The 21,909-nt window shown below is 43.5% G+C and overlaps 1 protein-coding gene across 1 annotated transcript; it reads left to right on the forward strand.

Annotated features, from left to right (window-relative positions):
• The first annotated feature begins 7,921 nt into the window (after nt 1-7,921).
• LOC139415366 (tribbles homolog 2-like) lies at nt 7,922-17,123 on the forward strand. Its single transcript, XM_071163462.1, has 3 exons — nt 7,922-9,226; nt 12,300-12,592; nt 15,824-17,123. Exons 1-3 carry the CDS (start codon nt 8,957-8,959, stop codon nt 16,296-16,298), a joined length of 1,038 nt encoding a protein of 345 aa, XP_071019563.1. The 5' UTR covers nt 7,922-8,956; the 3' UTR covers nt 16,299-17,123.
• The last annotated feature ends 4,786 nt before the right edge of the window (nt 17,124-21,909 follow it).

The raw sequence follows: 21,909 nt of genomic DNA on the forward strand, positions 1-21,909 counted from the left end.
TTACTCCTCATCTCTCCGCTATGATCGTAGATGTGACGGGAGTGTTTGGTTGCAAAATGGTGCTACACATTGGAGGCAGAGGAGGTTGGCACTTTGAGATGTAAGTGAATACGAATCATAAATGCCAGCTTGTTCACTTTCATCGGAAAGCACAGGACACAGAATGTCCTATTTGAAACATGACAGCGTTTATACATGGAGAGAAGAATGTTATTTCCCAGGGGAACTCTGTGTGTGTGTGTGTGTGTGTGTGTGTGTGTGTGTGTGTGTGTGTGTGTGTGTGTTTACATCCCTCCATGGTGTGTTCCCTTGGGGATGGAGACAGGGTTGCCATGGTAGCAGCTTGAATGTTCACAGCAGTGTGTGTGTGTGTGTGTGTGTGTGTGTGTGTGTGTGTGTGTGTGTGTGTGTGTGTGCATGATCATGATTGAGGCTGGTGCAAGACAAGGACATTGTGCCCAACATAATTTCACAACCTTTCATAATTATTATGGAACATAGAGGTCAACCAGCACTTGTCAACCCTACAAAATGCCTATATAACATGCCTATATAGTAATTACATGACATGTATTGCATTACCATAAACATAACCTTGTTAACCCTGGTTTACCCTTTTGCATCAAAACACAGACTGACAGTGTAGTAAACTATTTTCCCTGATCTCCTGTCTGCTTGACCAGGTTAATGTTCACTACAATCATTGGACAAAACTGGCAGTGTATTGAAATATAACAACTTGCCGAACAGTAAGTTCTTGTGGCCCTCCAGAGCTTGTAGGCAGATCTTACTCTTCCTAAAATGAGCTAATACCAGTTAGACAAACTCCAAAAAGACTTTGGGCCTTCCCTGTCATCTTCAATCAAGCCTTGTCACAGACAAGCCTGTCTCTGTGGATCAACTCACATCACTCCTTATAAACCGGCTGGTTCTCAATGGCCTGTTGGATCACGTGACCTTGTCTGTGACTGTTGAATACTGACTTGCTGGCCTAGAGTCGTGTCGCTAAATACAGACTTACTCATTAGTTTAAGAATAAATGTGATGTGATGAAAGTGATGTTTTGTGTCTGTTTTTGGTGGTGATGGGACACATGAAAACACACACACACACACACACATGCAGAGGCGCACACACACACACACACAAACACCACACACACAATGGTTAATTACATCTATTGGTAGTGATGGGACACAGGAGAGAGAACATTTTAAAGGGCTTATTATTATTCATTTTGCTGGGGTTGTGGTCACCCAAATAGCTCCATTGTCTGTCCCCCCCCCCCCCAGAATAAAATGTAAAAAGCATACATAAGCTACTGAAACACACAAAGTGGAACAGCAAATAGGTCTACTGCACTTTCACACTTAGCCTATTCTAAACCGTATGCTCTTAGGCGTTTTATGGTAAGTTAATGCGTGACACATTCAGTCATTTCACTCCAACTTAATCAAATACGCTAGCAGAACAGGGCACAAGTGTATCTCCTCTTCATCGTCGGTCCATTTGGAAGACTTAAGCCTCCAGCCACTGTTGTATATTTTCATTTGTTAGGCTTTTCTGCGCTACTGTCGTTAATCTCTCTCGACCTATGAGTGAGTCATTCAGTGAGATGACAGAGCCGCCACACAGCCTGTTTCTGCTGTCTGGCTCGATGAGATGAGGGAGAGATTCAAGCAACTGACGCCCATCGTGATGGCTCCCCGAATCTAGCAGCAATGACTGTCTACACAGAACATCTCCTCTGTGGAACCCACCACTGTATATTAACACAATCACCCACTCAGACAGCCACGCTTACACAAACAGACACACACACACACAATTACTGTGCAGCCCGCAACCTTACAAAAAAAATAGAACTCATAACACAACGTACCTACTCAGACATTTACACACCAAACTTGTGGTACTTTGAATAAGACCACATTTCCATTTTGATTCATGTTCTATTATTGAGGCATAAAAGGATTTGGGGCTGAGGCCAACATGTCAAATTAGGGTCAATGGAAATGCCAGTGTTTATTTGATTGGAGAAGTTGTCCTGCAGGGTTTCTTCACCCCAATGCTGACTGGTTGGTTTCCCCCCCGACTTCAGCAAAGGCCTCATTGTTTTCAACCCCCAACATTTCCCTGTGCTGTTCTAAGTATATAAGATGCTTATGAAGTTATAAAGTTACAAAGTGCTGAGATAGGGCAAAAACTGCACACTATTGGTTTATATGCTCCCAGACAGTGTTTATGGTCGATATGTTGCTATAATAAACTCTCGGATCATCCTAACAGTGTGCAGTTTCCTAATTAAGTGCTCACTTATGCATATCTCAAGCACATTAGAATGTTGCTCTCTTGAGTTGGGTCATATTGTCCAGGGACAGTACCTGGTACACAAAGCATTCCTAACACATCCATAGAAGCACAAAATAATTACGATGCAGCCATAACATCAAGCATCAGGGTTCACACTCTCCTGTCCGTCGATGTTGAGATGATAATAAACCACACTGACATTATTGGTCTATGTGACCCATGAGACATGCAGTGGAACGGCCTTTTATTGGTGATAGTGTAAGACACAGACATAAGGTTAGAATCAGCCTCTGGTCTTTCTCTTCACACTGTTGAACCCATACAGCCCTCACTCCATCTTCTGTTGTGACAGCCAGGGAGACAAATACTTACTGTACTGCCAAGCTTAAGCTCTGGGGTTATGGGGCTACAAGTAAGTAAGGAGCTGCCTCTTAGCACTGCTCCCTGGGATGTTGTCAGATGGTTTGCTCTCAAAGTGCTAGTTTGTTTGAGTTTGAATCCTCAGTCCCATCTACTTTACAGGCAGGGAGACCCATTTTTACTGGCAAGCACACGATCTGAAAAGGTATGCAGTGTGTAGGCCTGTAAGGTTAGGGGCGCCAGGTCGCCTAGGTGGTTAGAGTGGTGGGCCAGTAACCTAAAGGTTGTTCTGCCCCTGAACAAGGCAGTTATTAACCCATTGTTCCTCTGGTAGGCCATCATTGTGTAAAATAATTTGTTCTTAACTGACTTGCCTAGTTAAATAAAGGTTAATAATAATGTAAGTCTAGAGCTATGGTTCTAAGCAGTGGTCCCTATGGTTCTAAGAGTGTCTGCTCTCAAGTGTAACTATTAATGAAAGTGGTGCTTTGAATAGGAAGGATGTTGCTAGTCTGCTCCTGCTATAACAATAAAGAAACACTGTCCTATAGCATACCATGGCAAGGAGTTCTGAAATAGAATAACAGCTCCGCATGCTCTCAATTAGTAGACTGTTATTGACATGTAGGACATTGTCCGTGGTCGACAGATCTGATTACACGTTGATAGGCCTATCCTATGGCCTAGTACAGCTGTAATTTGTGTCGACATTGTTTGAGTGTCATTGTTGTGTTGTAATTCAATGTGACCAGGCTCTGTCACAAACAGGTCACAGAGGAAAGAAAGGGATGGAAATATGAGCGTAGTCATATCATCACTGTAACATCATCCTCACCTCTCTCTCTCGCTCTTCCTCCTGCTCTCAGGTGAAAGCTGGCTCGCGGTCCCTACGAAGGGACGAGGTCTGGGCCAGAATGTGGCACACGTACGTACTCATCCTCAAAATAACCTCTTTTACACTCAGTTGAAAGTGAGAGCCGTTGCAGCTGCTCTACCCAATAGACTGACTCACTTCTGGGAAACGTCAGCTTAAGCAGACAGCAAGGTCTGAATCATGGGTGTTCAAGATATCAAAATAAACCCATGGGTAACTTCTGAGGGTTGATTTCATGCGAGGGGGGGCAGAGTTGTGCAAGGGGTAAGAGGTGCGGGGGGGCTTGTCGAAACGACAAGTGAGAATGTTTATGACAAGGTGTGAATTGAGAAAGGTGATAGAGGTACACAATGTGGCTCCTTATGGTGGGTGAAAGGTTTTTACGTAATTATGATAAATAAGTCCTGCTGAATATATCCATATTAGAATGCTTTGCATTGTTACCAAGAGCAGACTGCAGAAAAACACTTGATGGACTGACCGTTTTAGGTTTGAAACATGTTGAACGTTTATCTTTCTTTGATCTCCTTAAATGACGAGTAATACCTCGAATGCTAAATGCCTCCGTGACTTTTTATATGGTAGCGGTCTGGCTGACAGACAGCCTTAAGGCGTCCGCATGCTTCCCAGATGAAACAGTTTGGAAGAGTTTGAGCATATATTATGAACGAGATTTTGGGACATTTTTGTTAGTTTTTGACTTTGGTGAAGGTTTTTTCGGTTGTTCGGGCACACGCCATTTTTTTCTGGACACAAGGCCCGAAGTTCAGAGCCGAAGTATACGCTCCTTTGTCAGTGATTGGCCAACAGTAGGGGTTCTTCAATAAAGTCTTTGTTGTCATTCAGTGAGAGACGACTCGTTTTCATGCAAATATTTTCATTGGGAAATATTGCACCAAACATCTTAGATGTTTAATCACGCAACGAAGATCTCCTCAGCAAAAACGTACAAATAAATGACACATTTCTTGAGTTATCTTAGATTAATTCTGACTATTCGCAAAATAGACAAACAGTACTATTGACGCTTTTTCTTGTTTTTAAAGCGATGGGGCGGTAGCCTAGTGGTTAGAGCGTTAGGCCAATAACCAAAAGGTTGCTAGAGCAAATCCCCAAGATGACAAGGTACAAATGTGTTGTTCTGCCCCTGAACAAGGCAGTTAACCCACAGTAAATAAGAATTTGTTCTTAACTGACTTGCCTAGTTAAATAAAGGTACAATTTGTTAAAAAAAATATGCGAGCACACTCGTTTGGTTCGGCTAGGCGCCAGCCGAACTGAGGCATGCTAGAGAGCAGGGCAGCGCATCTCAGTCCCCCCGGAGCCGCTCTTCCCCTCTTCCTCTATGGTCTCATGGCACAGCTCTAGGGTCAGCTAACTTTCCCCAAATCTTCATCTTAAAGTGGCACTCCAGTCTCCTTTTCATCTCATTTAAGACCTATTTACTTAACAAAAGGCACATCTCAATAGGTGGTCCAGGTAAGTCATGACATAGAGCGGGGCTCCTCCACTGTTCCTCAAGCAAGAGGGAGGCTGATGACATCACCACTTCCCATCAAAGCAACTCCTTGAAGTTTTCAGTTCTGTCTAAAAAAATACTATTTTGCTCAAAAATATATATTTTTACCCTTTAGTGTGTGTATACTTTACTGCATTTACATTTGGGATTTCACTTTTCAACAGGACAATTTCAAATATCACTGGAGGAAGACTTAGGGTGGAAAGCAGGTCTGAATCTTAGGGGCAACATCTTCCTACTCCTTTCCTACTCCTAGTGTGGCGACTGAGTAGTGAATAAGGACGCTCCGGGGACTTATTCCAGACAGGAGTCCTCCTCACTGATGTTTGCAGTCCTGGAGGACAGATCTCTCACACACATGCTCCGAGGTGCTTGGTAGGCCTGCCATTTCTCCTCAGCACAAACGTGTTTAGAGAGCGAATGTGTTTCAATCTCGTGGTTTTTCATCTCTCTACTCCTCTCTTCTCCTCTAGGAATAGATCAAACCGCCAGGGAATGGGTCAAAGTGTTTTGGGGATTATTTTTCTATTTCATGCACAGCTGCTCTGTTGTCACAGATTAACAGAATCTACGGTGAAATCCAGCAGGACGTGTGTATGTTGGGCCATAGCTCGGATGTTTGAAGTTGGAGTGGGGCGGGCATGTAAATTCCAACGGCATTTGCTCAGTGATAACGTTTAACTCCCAAGGATAACTAAAACCAAGATGAACATGTTTACGTTATCTAAATTCATGATATGGTAATAGTCTCTTTGAGATCTGTGAAGGACAAACAAAGCCTTTGATTTCAACCGAAGCTCCATGTATGAAACGATACAAAGAAGGATCCTGGGTGGGTGGGAGCTGTGGTATGTGGTGGATATTGGAGCAATGCATATGCACTCACACGCAAACACACACCATATTATATGATAGTGTGTAGGTGCATTGCATTTAGCAGCTGTTAACCACCACCACTAATATAGAAGAGACCTGTCTCTGTGTGAAAAATGTATTACCATGTAGAGTGGGTTTAGTCAGACATGGCTGTGAGATGAGAATATCCTTCCTCGGAATATTGTGTGGAACCCTAACTGTAATTCTATAGCTGCCAGCATGTATGGGAGGAAAGGGGTAAAATGAACGCTTCTGTCCGTGTCTCCCTCCCAATGCAGCTGCAGGCATTCCTTTAAACGCGCCACATTCCGACGTGGAATTGCTCAATCTTGCTCTCACACCCCCTTCCTTGCTCTTTCCATCAGTAGAAGGCCCAGGTCGCACATAGGCCTACCAATGTCACGCACAGGTCTCTCCACCATAGAGGCTATTATAGACAGATCCTTAGTAATGCTTTGTTACAGGTTCTAAGCATCAAAATGATATGCTTACAACAAGTTTATTAATAATGCATTATTAATGAATGTAAAGCATTACCAGACAGTCAACCTACATGGCTTAGACAATAATGTTTCCATATACACTACATGACCATGGGCAATAAAATTGAGTTGGTCCCCCCCTTTGCTGCTATAATAGCCTCCTCTCTTCTGAGAAAGCTTTCTACGAGATGTTGGAACATTTCTGCGAGGACTTGCTTCCATTCAGCAACAAGAGCATTCGTGAAGTCGGGCACGGTTGTTCGGCGATTAGGCCTGGCTCGCAGTTGGCGTTCCAATTCATCCCAAGGGTATTCGATTGGGTTGAGGTCAGGGCTCTGTGCAAGCCAGCCAAGTTCTTCCACACCGAACCTCGACAAACCATTTCTGTATGGACCTCACTTGATGCACAGAGGCATTGTCATGCTGAAACAGTAAAGAGCCTTCCCCAAACTGTTGCCACAAAGTTGGAAGCACAGAATCCTCTAGAATGAATGCTGTAGCGTTAAGATTCCCTTTCACTGGAACTAAGGGGCCTAGCCCGAACCATGAAAAACAGCCACAGACCATAATTCCTCCTCCACCAAACTTTAAAGGTAGGCACTATGCATTGGGGCAGGTAGCTTTCTCCTGGCATCCGTCAAACCCAGATTCATTCGTCGGACTGCCAGATGGTGAAGCGTGATTCATCACTCCAGCCGACGCTTGGCATTGCGCATGGTGATCTTAGGCTTGTGTGCGGCTGCTCGGCCGTGGAAACCCATTTCATGAAGCTCCTGACGAACAGTTATTGGGCTGACGTTGCTTCCAGAGACAGTTTGGAACTCGGTAGTGAGTGTTGTAACCGAGGACAGATGTTTATACTCTACGCGCTTCAGCACTCGGCGGTCCCGTTCTTTTGTGGCCTACCACTTCGTGGCTGAGCCATTGTTGCTCCTAGACGTTTCCACTTCACAATAACATCACTTGCAGTCGACTGTGGCAGCTCTAGCAGGCCAGACATTTTACACACTGACTTGTTGGAAAGGTAGCATCCTATGATGGTGCAACGTTGAAAGTCACTGCACTCTTCAGTAAGGCCATTCTACTGCCAATGTTTGTCTATGGAGATCTCATGGCTGTGTGCTCGATTTTACACCCCTGTCAGTGACGTGTGTGGCTGAACTAGCCGAATCCACTAATTTGAAGGGGTGTCAACATACTTTTGTATATATAGTGTATTTCTATGGAAGGCATTTGTAGAGGGAAATGCATATGCAGCATATAAGGTAGGCTACAGTAGCCTGCCTTACCACACTCCCATGCCGTGGGTAGGCTACATTTAGATTCCTGGGGTGTACTTGCAGCTCACATGACTGCTGCATATTACTGTAGACATTGTGTCAAGATCGGCAGGAAAACCAATGGGGTTCCTCTCTGTATTTGTGTGTGTGTGTGTGTGTGTATGTGACGTAAGGGAGGCGGGTCGGAGGCAGGTCTGCGTGTATGTGTGTGAGCGAAAGAGTGTGTGTGGAAGCCTATCCGCCAGGCTGTCGGCTCCTGCACTGAGGCACGGTGTGTGTTGCGCGGCTGACCTCGCATTGAATGGACTAGATTTTCCCAGCCACGTAAGTACACACCACGGCCGGAAAGGATGTCTTGCTGAATCAAGGGAAAGGCCTGGGAAAGTCGGCCATCCCTTAATTCCAGCAGCTGAAACAGTCGACGACAGTTCCTTCGGTTTTTAAAATTCGTCGCAAAGGACATCCACTTCCGAACACAACAAAGGGCTACGAATTCTGGATGGTTTTCTCTCCATATTTGGTCGATGGCAATCCCCGAAGCTCGCTGCATTTGTGGAACGAACAAGGCCCATCTGACACTGGCCTGGTAGCTATGAAGCAATAGCATTGCTTTCGCTATCAATAATTCATGTTGATTTTATATATAGCCTACGGTAGTTTGCAACGTCGGTGCGATTTTGACCGCGGTTACTTTGTATGGTCTCAGTCTGCAAGCTATTAGACGGATACATTGTTTCTATTTTCTGAAACGTGTCATGCAATTCAATTAATCTGCGGGATAGCTTTATGCTAAATATTCAATCTAGCAGTCCAATCGTCATTACAAAGCTGACATTCGGTAGGATTTGAGTGTTTCGTTTGTAGCAAATCGGCGTTGCTGTCTCGCACTCTGAAAGCGTTCATCCTCTTCTGCAAAGGGCTGCCGTGCGTTATGGGGCAGTGAACAAGGATTTTGTTTTCGTCCTACAGCTGGGTAGATAAAGACCACATATTGCAAAAATTATCTTCGAATTGCCCTTTTCTTTGCATGTATTGCATATGAGCCCTCCAGCTTGACATAGCCTAGCCTACGTATTACAGTGTAATAGGTGCCCTTGCAAAGGTAGCACAACATATAATCTAGATTGACATTTTTTAAACGGCAGCTACAAAGTATTGGGCCACAATAACCAATCTATTGACTCAAGTTTACATCCCTGCCTTCGAAGAGAAGAAGACCCCCGATAGTTTGGAAGTATTTCAGGGAATCCTGATGAACATACAGAGATCAAATCCCATCAACATCTCGCGTTATGGGAGATCACGGCACAAAGCAACCGAATTCGAGGAGTTATCTTGCTTGAGGACTACAGAATCCAGCCAGAGTTTCAGTCCTAACCTAGGATCCCCTAGCCCCCCCGAAACACCGGATTCCTCCCACTGTATCTCCTGCATCGGGAACTACCTGCTCCTCGAGCCATTGGAGGGGGACCACGTTTTCAGAGCCGCCCACCTGCACACCGGTGAAGAGCTTGTATGTAAGGTGGGTATTCGAGCTATAAGAGTTGTATGGGCCCTTGGGTTGATTGACGGTCGCGTTAGTCATCGAGAGATTGCAGCAGAAATGGGCCTATATTGTAGCAAACGTCATGCAAATTCCAATCATCTCGAGGAGATCACATTAGCCTAACCACAAAACACCATATTTGGTCAATCCACCAGGGTCATATGCAAGTTGAATGTAGAATAGAATTATAGCACTATAATAAACCTGCACTTGCTCACAATGCAGACATCTATTTTAGATATATAAATATACAGTAGTTACATGTTTATAGCTGTAGGGCAGGCCTAGCTGGTTGCCTTTTTTAATGCAAATTACCCACGGACTGTCCAATAGGGCATGCACAACTAAACAATGCACTGTATAGATAAATACCCGGTGTTGGCGCGAAATTTATCTCCTGATATTTTATGCATGAATTGGAAATACAGAAAAGTGAATGGAGTGCAAAGCAGGCAGACAAGCAGGCAGCTCAGCTCACGCGTGTCTCGATAGCTATGTGGGTCCGGTTGCATGATGTAACGTCGACAAAGGAGTTAGTAACTGCTCTCACAAACTAATAGCCCGTGTAGCACTACCCAGTCCTTTGTTCCTCATTGTTAAAAAATGAAAATGAGGTTTTCCCCATTCTCCTGCGCATGCAGCCTGGTCTCATAGGCTAGACGTAATATAGTAAATTAAAATCTGGGAAACTGAAATTAGTAACAAATGTTAAGTGTGGTATGGTTACATAAGACAGACGGTTACTTATGGCAAAAACCTACAGTAGGGGGGTTGGTAGGGCATATAACGCAAATGTCTAGCCATCCAAAGGTTGCGAGTTTGAATCTCATCAGTGACAACTTTAGCATTTTAGTCCTTGGGGCTCCTGAGTGGCGCAGCGGTCTAATGCACTGCATCACTACAGATGCTGGTTTGATTCCAAGCAGTATCACAACCGGCCGTGATTGGGAGTCCCATAGGGCGCGCGCACAATTGGTCCAGCGTCGTCCGGGTTAGGGTTTGGCCGGGTTAGGCCGTCATTTTAAATAAGAATTTGTTCATAACTGACTTGCCTAGTTAAATCAAGGTTAAATAATAATAAGAATTAGCAACTACTTTGCAACTACTTAGCATGTAGCTAAACCTAACCTTAATCCTGTTAGTTAACCCTAATGCTAATGTTAGCCACCTAGCTAGAATTTGTAACATATCATGAGTTTAGCAAATTCTTAACATATTGTACGTTTTGCAAATTCTTTAACATATAATACGAATTGTAATTCATAACAGCATATAAAATGGGTGATGGACATCCACAAATGAATACATACCATACAAAACGGAACATACAGTATCATACTAAAATGGAGGTACTTATTTACTTACATAATAATACGAAATGCTCTGAGACCAGGTTGGCACATAGCACACGTGCTCCGCTTTTCACTACTACCAAAATGACCCACCATTTCCCATGGCAAATGGATATATAATATAATATTGTTTTAGTTCTTCTAGTGCAATATGAATATAATACATTTCATTGTAGTTACATTTCCAACTTGTTGTTGTTGTTTTTCTCATAGGACACACATCACCAGAGGGTCTGAAAGATCCGATATGTGGTCGACTTGTCGGATAGGACTTCAATTTGTGCATAGGGCAACCTTTTGGCCTTTGTTTCCACCTCTGTACAGTACATTATTGACTTAACTGTAAATCGATATGAATAACATTACGGTAACTCTTTACATGAGGTTCCACTGTTTCCACCACTGTACAGTACATTATTGACTTAACTGTAAATCGATATGAATAACATTACGGTAACTCTTTACATGAGGTTCCACTGTTTCCACCTCTGTACAGTGCATTATTGACTTAACTGTAAATCGATATGAATAACATTACGGTAACTCTTTACATGAGGTTCCACTGTTTCCACCACTGTACAGGACATTATTGACTTAACTGTAAATCGATATGAATAACATTACGGTAACTCTTTACATGAGGTTCCACTGTTTCCACCTCTGTACAGTACATTATTGACTTAACTGTAAATCGATATGAATAACATTACGGTAACTCTTTACATGAGGTTCCACTGTTTCCACCACTGTAAAGTACATTATTGACTTAACTGTATATTATGATTATTGGCGCATTGGATACATGCACCCTTGGGTACATTCAAATGATTAACCCTAAACAGGGTCATAAACCTGACCTGATTAATAGACAAAATAGTTAGGCTAAAAGCACACAGGTCCCATCGGAGCACAGTCCTAGAATGATAAGTATGGCCTTTGGCACTGGAACTGCCACTGCCACTGCCAGCGAGCTATATTTATACCTCTGACCTCCATTTTTACTGAATGTTGCCAAGCAACATCAAAGATCAATTTGTAATCTCAGAATTGACAGTTTACTGCCTCGGCGTATTAGTAGAACCCAGCTACAATTGTAGACCTTGAGAAGCACACACACACTGCGGGGTGAGCCAGAGCCTACTGTTTTCTAACCATTTATCGACTCGGAGTCGAGAGGCTCGTTCACCTGGGCTGCACTTGCGGAAAGTCGAGGTGGAGAACAGAGGGGAGAAGGGTTACTATGGAAACCGGGGGAGCCTGTAGCATATGCAAGGAGGGCGACAGCGACAATGTTACAGGATGTTCACATTCAGATATGAATGTGTGCATGCAGAATATGGAACGGTTACCCTGTAGTTCTATGTCTTTACCTCTCTATCTGCAGCAGCAATCTAAATGTTGCACCCCATGGAATGAACCTTGGTCTGAAGGTTCTGGAGTCCTGGGGGCATAGGCATATTCATTAAGGTGAAACATTGGAGAAATACATCCAGGGGGCATAGGCATATTCATTAAGGTGAAACATTGGAGAAATACAGAGCTTACCCGGTTCTCTATTCTACACCATGATAGACAATCACATCTGTTCTAGTCTACACAATGTGCTGAGCAATGACTGTCATCTCCATTGGGTACTAAACTCCTTCCCCCTCTTTCTCCCCGCCCACCCCCTCTCCCTGCTCCCTCCCCCTCTCCAGGTGTTTGAGATAGGCCGCTACCAGGAGTCCCTGGCGGCCTACTTCGCCCTGGGCAGACATGAGCACATCAACCAGGTGGTGGAGGTCCTGCTGGGGGAGAAGCGGGCCTACGTCTTCTTCGAGAGGAGCCACGGAGACATGCACTCCTTCGTCCGCACCTGCAAGAAGCTACGCGAGGACGAGGCCGCCAGACTCTTCCGTCAGATAGCCTCGGCTGTGGCGCATTGCCATGACAACGGCGTGGTCCTCCGGGACCTCAAGCTGAGGAAGTTTGTCTTCCGGAACGAGGACAGGTGAGGAAGTGGACGGGGTGGGGAGGGGTGATGGATGGGGGGGGGGGGGGGGGCTCTTTGTCAATCGATGTGAATGTAAATAACCCTACGGTAACTCTTTACATGAAGTTACACTGTGCATTAACACTGTGATTACTACAGTAACAATGTAATTGTTACATAATAATGGAGTTGAGCAGTTTCTCTTGAGATCAGAGGTCGCCATATTGGAGGTACGCAATATAACTAGGAGTACACACGCATGTATGTGGTTTCGGGACAAGCAGGGAGACTGGATACAGTCTAGACCCCCGGCTAGCTAGCTGAACTGCTGTTAAACTGGTTAACAGTGAAGCAGAGATGCCAGGAGTTGCTTTGCCTGACAGATGTTCAATTACATTGGGATTTACCATGTAAGGCTGTGGCACAGAGTAATGAATCGGTTCTACACCGACATCAGCTAGTGCAGGCTGTAGTATATACTGACCCCTGGTGGTGGGCTGTCCACATTTATCACTATAGTGATCCAGGAGAACAGTGATAAAAACATATTTTAATGCTGCTTTTTTAACTGACTGTCGACGCAAGCATGTGTTGTTCCTGGCACTGACTGGATGCCCTCTATCTGAATGCCCCAGCCCAGACACACACTGAACTCAAGTCAGCTTTGTGTTTTCTCCTCCAATGGTTGAGGTTACATTGGGCAAAGTGTAAGCTGATCCTAGATCTGTTCAGGACCTCATTCTGCTCCAACCTGACAGTGGAGTAGAGGCCCTTTTATCTATGTGAATATGTGGCTGCGTCACCCTCTGGCTCTGCTCATTGAAAAGGGAAGCTGAGCCACACTCATTTAATAGCAGTCTTCACGACCTTGGCTGCCATGACAGGACCAACCATGTGACAGGGTGGGATGTGAAACCCTCCACTGAATGATTGATGGGGGCAGAGCGGGGCTAAAGGGGGTGAAGAAAGACACTGGGGTGGGGACTGGGGGTGCATCTAATTCTAAGTGGCTTCCTTCCTCTACTCCTGTCCTTGTATCCTCTCCTACATCTGGACTGATGGTAAAACACAAGCTAGCACGATATGAAAACAATAGAAAGAAAATCTAAGCAGTACAGTGGTAGGCTACTGGGAATCTGCTTTCGCCTATCCAGCTCTTTCAAATTAGTGCAGATGAAGGAAAGGAGATGAGGAGACCGGAGAGGACGCCACTTCAGACTCTTCAGAGTCACCCTGGCCAAAAGCCAAGTCCCAGAGCTTTTAGTGGCAGGCCAGAGAAGGGAGAGAGAGAGATAGGTGTCCCAGTAAGTTGATATGGCCACAGTATTTGCAGTGTGTGGTGACAGACTGGGAAACCTGCTTATGTCATCATGGTTGAATTCACCACTCACTGTCCCCCAGGAATGGTTATAGGCCTTACTTGCTGGGATTCAGCATCAGCCAGGGGATATCTAGAACCCAACCTACAAGCACTGTCCCTTACTGTACCAGACAGTGACCTCTTAACCCAGCAACGTGTTTTAATGTATTTTTAACATCTTTATGAGGATGTTAAACATGAGATGCTATGTAGGCAGTAGTAAGGCATATGTCAACCTCTTTATTCTAATGGCTGCCTCGAGTGTGTGCTGGTATGTATGTTGCAGGTAGCTCTGTCAGTGACATTTTCAAATGGGCTGCTTATAAAGGTTATTATTGGACCCATTGAGGTAATGCACTGATTGCATACTCTCAACTACCTGAACTCAAGCTCCTGGAACAAAAGAAATCGGAAACAAGTGAAGAGGATGGTACAAAATCCCACAATTAACACAAAGTCAAGCCTAAGCCCAAATCAGTGGAGGTGTGTGTTTGAGCACTTGTGCATGTGAGTGGAAGATATTTTCGGAATATGCATTAGCCACTGCTGCAGCTCTGCTCTTCTCCTTAATGAACCTTTTACTGCAGTGGGCTAAATCAGGGTCGCACCGGGTTTCTTGGTAGTCCTAAACAAATCTACCTTGAAACCAAAGTACACACGTCACACACATGGTTGTGGGCTTCAAAAAAGAAGACCCCTGTGCCCAATGGTGTAAAAAGTACCAACATGTCCATTGTCCAAAATGTTTATTAATTATGAAAAATATTAATAATAGGTCATTTAACTGCAGGAAAGGGCTACAATGGACGGAAGTGTTCAGTTCTCCCTGAATATGTGCGTGTGCGTCTCTCAGAGCCCACTTCCACGCGAACAGATGGAGCCACTTTAGGTGGAGCCTCACAAGTGTCCCGTTCTCATCTGTGTATAGGGTCTGTACACCGTGAACCGCTCCAGAGTCCTCATCAGTCACGATGCCTCTGAACAACCCTTCATTATGATCTCAGAGAACCATGGCTGTGTATAGGGTCTGTACACCGTGAACCGCTCCAGAGTCCTCATCAGTCACGATGCGTCTGAACAACCCTTCATTATGATCTCAGAGAACCATGGCTGTGTATAGGGTCTGTACACCGTGAACCGCTCCAGAGTCCTCATCAGTCACGATGTCTCTGAACAACCCTTCATTATGATCTCAGAGAACCATGACTGTGTATAGGGTCTGTACACCGTGAACCGCTCCAGAGTCCTCATCAGTCACGATGCCTCTGAACAACCCTTCATTATGATCTCAGAGAACCATGGCTGTGAGAGGGTCTGCTTTGAAAAGAGACGAGGCTTAATGGTTCTGTTTTTTTTAGGATGATAACACTTTTGAGGGTTGATTCCCGTTTTCAAACTCTTCTTACCACATGCTTGCTCAAGGCCTCTGAACTGAAGTCGTCCATAATGGCGGTTCTTGGACTGGAGAGGTCTATTGAATCAGCTGGGCTATAAATAGGCTGATGCATGCTGGCTGGCTGGTTGCGCTGCTCTTATCTCTGTGAATGGAAATGTCAGATGTAAGCCCCAGGCATTATGTGCTCTATGTAATTTAATGTCCAAAGCTATGGATCGGCGATGTCCATCACAGTGAATTACACTGCGATCCCACTAGAGGAGGTCAACTGCCTACAGTGATCAAGAACTGTGCGGCAGAGGCATTTCTATACTCACAATGTACTTTTGATTTTATGGACCAATTGCATTTAAATGAGAATGCGTCATTGTCCATCGGTTATATAAAAGGTCAGATATGATTCTTATCAGAATGTATTTTGTGTTCATCCTCCTGTGGAATGAGGACTCTGGGCATTCATATTTGTTTGTTGTCTGTTCTTGTCTCCCTCCAGGAGCCTTGTGAAGCTGGAGAGCCTAGAAGACACCTACATCCTGGAGGGCCATGACGACTCTCTGTCAGACAAACATGGCTGCCCCGCCTACGTCAGCCCCGAGATCCTCAACGCCAGCGGCAGCTACTCGGGCAAGGCGGCCGACGTCTGGTCCCTGGGCGTCATGCTCTACACCATCCTGGTGGGCCGCTACCCCTTCCACGACGTAGAGCCCGGCTCCCTGTTCAGTAAGATCCGCCGGGGCCACTTCAGCATCCCAGAGACCCTGACGCCCAAGGCCAAGTGTCTGATCCGGAGTATCCTCCGCCGGGAGCCCGCAGAGCGCCTCACTTCCCGGGAGATCCTGGAGCACCCCTGGTTCTTATCCTCCGGGGCAGCAGGCGGCGCTGTGGTCCAGGGGAGAGGGGAGAGGGAGCAGGAGCAGACTGTGCCCGAGGTGAACATGGAGGAGGAGCTGGATCAGTTCTTCAGCTGAGCAGACAGGAAACAGGAAGCACAAAGGGAGGACTACCCCACAACGTGGAACAAATGTGACACGCTCAGAAAGAGCCTAACGGTAGATTAGTTGTTTAGCAGGTGAAACATTGTCACTCACAGAAAAGGTGTTTCCATCTTTTTTTCCTTTCCATTCCATGGAAAACCAACCTCGAGGCGGAGCCAGGTGGTGAATGGCTCACAAACATCACGGGGGCGGGACTTATGTTAAGAGGAGTTGCCGCCACTAGACATGCAAGTCGCAAACAATGTAGCAAACATAATCTTTTTTTTCTTTTCGTGGTGCTTTTAAAAGTAGATACATACGACATGTTGTGACGCTACAGCAAGCACGAAGGGACACAAGACCTCAGCCAAGGAGAACAAGACACATGTCAGTCAGTCAAACTGCTACTACACTCCTCTGAGTTTTCACATGACCAGGTATAAATTTCCCACTAACCACAGATCTAAGATCAGATAACCCAACTCAATCCTAAACCATTATTAGGAAGATTAAAACAATATCTGACCCTGGACCAGTGATTAGGGCCAACTAATACCTACTCTGTTTCGAACAATCATCAGGACAGATGACCTCATTTTTGGTTGCTCACTCATTGTTTGTCTCTCATTACCTAACATGACCATTGACCCTAGGTTATAAAGCTCTTACTGACATAGAAGACGGATAGTTACTCAATTATTGTACGTACCCGTCTTCAGAAACCTGTGTGCTTCATCATCTTTTTCTGTGTAGCCTTATTCCTCTTCCCCACTTATTGTGTGCATTTCTTAAAAATAAAAAATAACTGTTCCACCACCATTCATTTATCATGAATTAATAAGGCTAGGTTTTAAGTTTGATATCACCTTGTTGTGTTAAGCTATTCCATTCAGTTGTTACTGCTGCTTTCATATCTTCTCCTTAACCTTCATTTGTAACCTCTCTCTCTCTCTCTCGTTAAAGCCTTCACCAGTTGCATCATGCACTTGATTTGTTTAGGCTCGGTGAACGATCGTTTTCACCGCTCTAGATGCGCTTTCTCTATTTAAGTTTAGCTTTTCATTTGTAGGAACGGAAAACGTTACGTTTTATTTAAATTGTAACATCAACTATATACATATAAATATATATATATATATTTAAAAAAACATTGCAGGGTTTTTCTTTTTTCCAGAGATTCCTTTTACATGTATGTATTTGTAGGCAATATTTTGGACACAGGACAGGTGCGATGGGGAAAAGGCTGTCCGAAGTTTTTAGAAAAAAACAATTCAACTTTTGTGCCAGTATTTCTGTGCCCCCACCACCCATGCCGACTTCAGTCACCCTTAATATATTTTATTTTGAACTTGAAACAAATTATTAAAAGATACCATCACAGTAACATGGTCTGCAGTAGCCCATGTTGATTTTCTTCTGCCTGCGTAGGTCCTGTGAAACTGTCCTGTTCTGAATGGGTACCAGTGGACATGTTCTGTCGTATCTCAATGTTACTTGAATTTGTGTTTTTATTAACTAGTCCTCGGCATGTGCCCTATGAATGCTATTGCCTGCCTAGCAGGGTCAAACAAAAACAAGCTTGTTTTTATAAAAGTAAAAACACAAGTGAACATTTTATCAGAAATTTGCTATTTTGAGTCGCTTTTAAAAACTGACTATTGCTTTTATTTTTGTTTCGTAGAATGAGCTGCCCATATTTGCGTTTAGTGCTGATTTGGTGCTAATGTTCAAGGAGTCTTTTTGTTTTGGAGGGGAGTGGTGCATGGTGGGAATTCTGCCTCGGATGTTCTGATTGTAAAATGTAACAGATTTTGGTGTTTTGTCCAAATTTATTCAGTAAATAAATTGTGAACTGCACATTGGGTTTGATTCTTCTCTTAGCACATCATAGATATTGTATCTTTGTGACATTAGGCCTCTGTATATTGTTACTCAAGCCACTCTGATGGTTATTACAAAGTGCTTTATATCAGGGATTGTCTAAACATTAGCTCAGGCCACAGTGATGTAACCACTGCGTTTTCCTGGAGTACATTACAGTATGAACACTTTAGACATCTTTGGGTGAAGAGCACCTAAACACATTACAGAATGTCTCAATGCTTAAGTGCTGAGCTCACAGTGTTAAATTAACAGATATAGTATTACCCCAATTAAGCGTAGTGTATCTGATCACACACAATGTTGAGACTTTCCACCTGTTAGACTATACATTAGGCTAGTTCACTTCAGATACTCTGCTAATGCAGATAGTATCCATTTGTCCACACACAACAGACTTGACCAGAAAATAGTAGTATTTTGTAGTTTATTTGAAAATACCAAAACTTTTCAAATATTCAATGTAGTCCAATATAGTTTATATAGAGTTTCAACTATTAGGAAACTACAATGCATACAGAAAGTATTCAGACCCCTTAACTTTTTCCATATTGTTACGTTACAGCCTTATTCTAAAATGTATTAAATTAAAAAAAAATCCCCCTCATCAAAATGCACAAAATAACCCATAATGGAAAAGCAAAAACAGTTTTTTTTACATTTTTGCAATTAAAAAAAATAACTATTGAAATATTATATTACATTTACATAAGTATTCAGACACTTTTACTCAGTACTTTGTTGAAGCAGCTTTGGCAGCAATTTCAGCCTTGAGTCTTCTTGGGTATGACACTATAAGCTTGGCACACCTGTATTTGGGGAGTTTCTCCCATTCTACTCTGCAGATCCTCTCAAGCTTTGTCAGGTTGGATGGGAAGCTTCGCTGCACAGCTATTTTCATGGCTCTCCAGAGATGTTAGATCGGGTTCAAGTCCGGGCTCTGGCTGGGCCACTCAACAACATTTACAGACTTGTCCTGAAGCCATTTCTGCATTGTCTTGGCTGTGTGCTTAGGGTCGTTGTCCTGTTGGAAGGTGAACCTTCGCCCCAGTCTGGGGCTCTGGAGCAGGTTTTCATCAAGGATCTCTGTACTTTGCTCCGTTCATCTTTCCCTCTGTCCTGACTAGTCTCCCAGTCCCTGCCTCTGAAAAACATCCCCACAGCATGATACTGCCACCACCATGCTTCACCGTAGTGATGGTGCCAGGTTTCCTCCAGACGTGACTTTTGGCATTCAGGCCAAAGAGTTCAATCTTGGTTTCATCAAACCAGATAATCTTGATTATTTTAGGTGCCTTTTGGCAAACTCCAAGCGGAATACTCATGTAAATAAGGTATTTCTGTTTTTTATTTATAATACATTTGCAAAAATGTCTAAAATCCTGTTTTCGCTTCATCATTATGGGGTATTTTGTCTAGATTGCTAAGGAAATGTTTTTATTTATTTTAGAATAAGGCTGTAACGCAGCAAAATGTGGAAAAAGTCAAAGGGTCTGAATATGTTCCGAATGCACGTTACCTTTCAGAAAACCAAATAATATTTGAATATATGCAAGTTATTTGAAAACAAATAAAAATGTATTTGAAAACCACAAGATTTAGTTGAATTAGTCTAAATATATGATCATTAGCATATGGGTTGAATGGCTCTTAGATATGAATCTTAATATGGCCTATAGCCTAGAATTAAATACACAAAGGACATAGAATCACCGCAACATTAGCACAACACAACAAAACAAACGCGCTCAAAAACACGGAACAATAAAGTAAAGCGCTAAAGAACATTGTGAGACAAAAAAACAATTACACACAAAACATGATGGGAAACAGGGTTAAATACAATTAGATTGATTGGGGAAATGAAAACTAGGTGTGAATGAAAACCAGACAAGACAAATGGACATATGAAAAATGGAGCGGCGATGGCGAGAAAGCCGGTGATGTCGATCGCCGAACGCCGCCCGAACACGGAGAGGAGTCGACTTCGGCGGAAGTCGTGACAAAGTGTGCATATGAAGTGGCTATGTTGAGTGGAAAAAGGGATCATTTGAAACAGGTCATTTTGGCTAAATTTAGAGTTATCTGGCAACTTTAGTTGTGAATGACACAACCCTTAGAATGTCTAAGAAATCAAAACATATATGGGCTGCTTGATGCGACTATAGGATATTGATGATTGGTAAAAAGTCGCAATAAAAAGCTTGCACTCTGTTCCTTGCCTCAGGCTGCACAGGCTGTTCTCTCATGAAGTGATCATATGTTCACCCATCAGACTATTCTCAATGTAAAATTGTCTTTACTAATATGTAAAATATGTTTCAATTTAGAATGGCCCATGATCACATGGACAGGAACAGGGGCAGAGGAAAAATGCATGTCATCCCTATGCACTGGAATAGTGAATGGAAGCCACTTGCCCGCGGTTCGTTTTTCAATCACGCGAGGTAGGCTACTCCCAGTTTATGGCAGAGCATGTGCTTAATAATAGCTGATAAATATATATAGTAGCAGCTGGGATCCTTTTTTAGTGGGAACCATCAAAACTCTGCTTTCACATGTGATTGCATATAGAAATGTCTGGGCTTGTTTCACTCCACGCATCAAACACTGTTTGAGCAGCATGCAGCCTCTCGCTGGACGACATGTGATATTCCGCCCCAACTCTGTATGCCATGGGCTCTCCAACCTGGTTGCTGCAGCTACCCAGTGCTTAATTTGGGAAACAAAGTGAAATCTGTTTGCACGGTGGTGAGACATTCTATAGCTAAAGGTAACGTGTCAGCCTAATCATTATGAAAATATAAAAAATGACCTATTACTATTATTGCTATTATTATTATGACCTATTCAAAATCTAATACAAATTCACTATAATTGTAGGCTAACTCAAAAGCTGCCCTGTATAATCAATGAACCAAGAGAATCCTAGATGAATGGATAAAATGTTGGAAGAGAAGCACAAGGCAACCTTTCCAACCAGTATGCATAGTAATACAGCCCACACTTAAAGGTGATTACTAAAATTTGTATAGGCTAGACCAATTACTGTATGTACCAAAGACATCTTACATCTATGTTTTTTTTTAATGTTTTTCTGCCGTGCATGATATGCTGTTAGGCTATGTATTGTAGGCTCTAATGACACAGTCATTATTTTAAATCAGTTGTTAGTTTTTTTCGGGCTTGGGCTCTAATATAGGCCTATGGATATGCATTAACTCTAATATGCTTATGAGTGTTTTGAATTAATCACCTTAGAAAGTGCTGTTTGGCTTGAAACAACATACACAACGACCATGTTTTCCACTCAGTTTCAACCTGTTGTACTTCTTTCTTCAAGTGAATCAATCACAGTGCGGTGAGTTTTAAAAGCGAGAGAGATGTGTTTGATGTGATTTTCCATTGCATTTGCATTGATGTCAGAGTGGTTAAAGGGACAATAGGGCCCTGAGTACCAGGCCATTAACGACCTGATGGCCATTAGCAAGTTGGGTACTGAATGCATGTCCAGAGTGCATAAAATGAGATTAACTTGACTCAATGGTCACGTGGAATTTGACTGCAGTCGTGACTCGTGTCTGCCTGTGTGGAGGTAATACGGTCACCGCAACAGCCCTAGCCCTGCCATTAGTTGAAGGCAGCCAATCCAATAGTTTCAGAAAAGTAGTGACTTCCAGAGATCTTTATTCAAATAGTTTTAAAAAGGTCATTTTTTTGGGAT

Source organism: Oncorhynchus clarkii, chromosome 8 (genome assembly GCF_045791955.1).
Source record: "Oncorhynchus clarkii lewisi isolate Uvic-CL-2024 chromosome 8, UVic_Ocla_1.0, whole genome shotgun sequence".
NCBI lineage: Eukaryota > Metazoa > Chordata > Actinopteri > Salmoniformes > Salmonidae > Oncorhynchus > Oncorhynchus clarkii.

Excerpts from the sequence above, each read along its gene's own strand:
- LOC139415366 (XM_071163462.1), top strand. The coding sequence starts at position 8,957 with ATGAACATACAGAGATCAAATCCCATCAACATCTCGCGTTATGGGAGA. Across the intron at positions 9,227-12,299 it reads GTGAAGAGCTTGTATGTAAG|GTGTTTGAGATAGGCCGCTA; the intron begins GTGGGTATTCGA and ends CCCCCTCTCCAG. Across the intron at positions 12,593-15,823 it reads GTCTTCCGGAACGAGGACAG|GAGCCTTGTGAAGCTGGAGA; the intron begins GTGAGGAAGTGG and ends GTCTCCCTCCAG.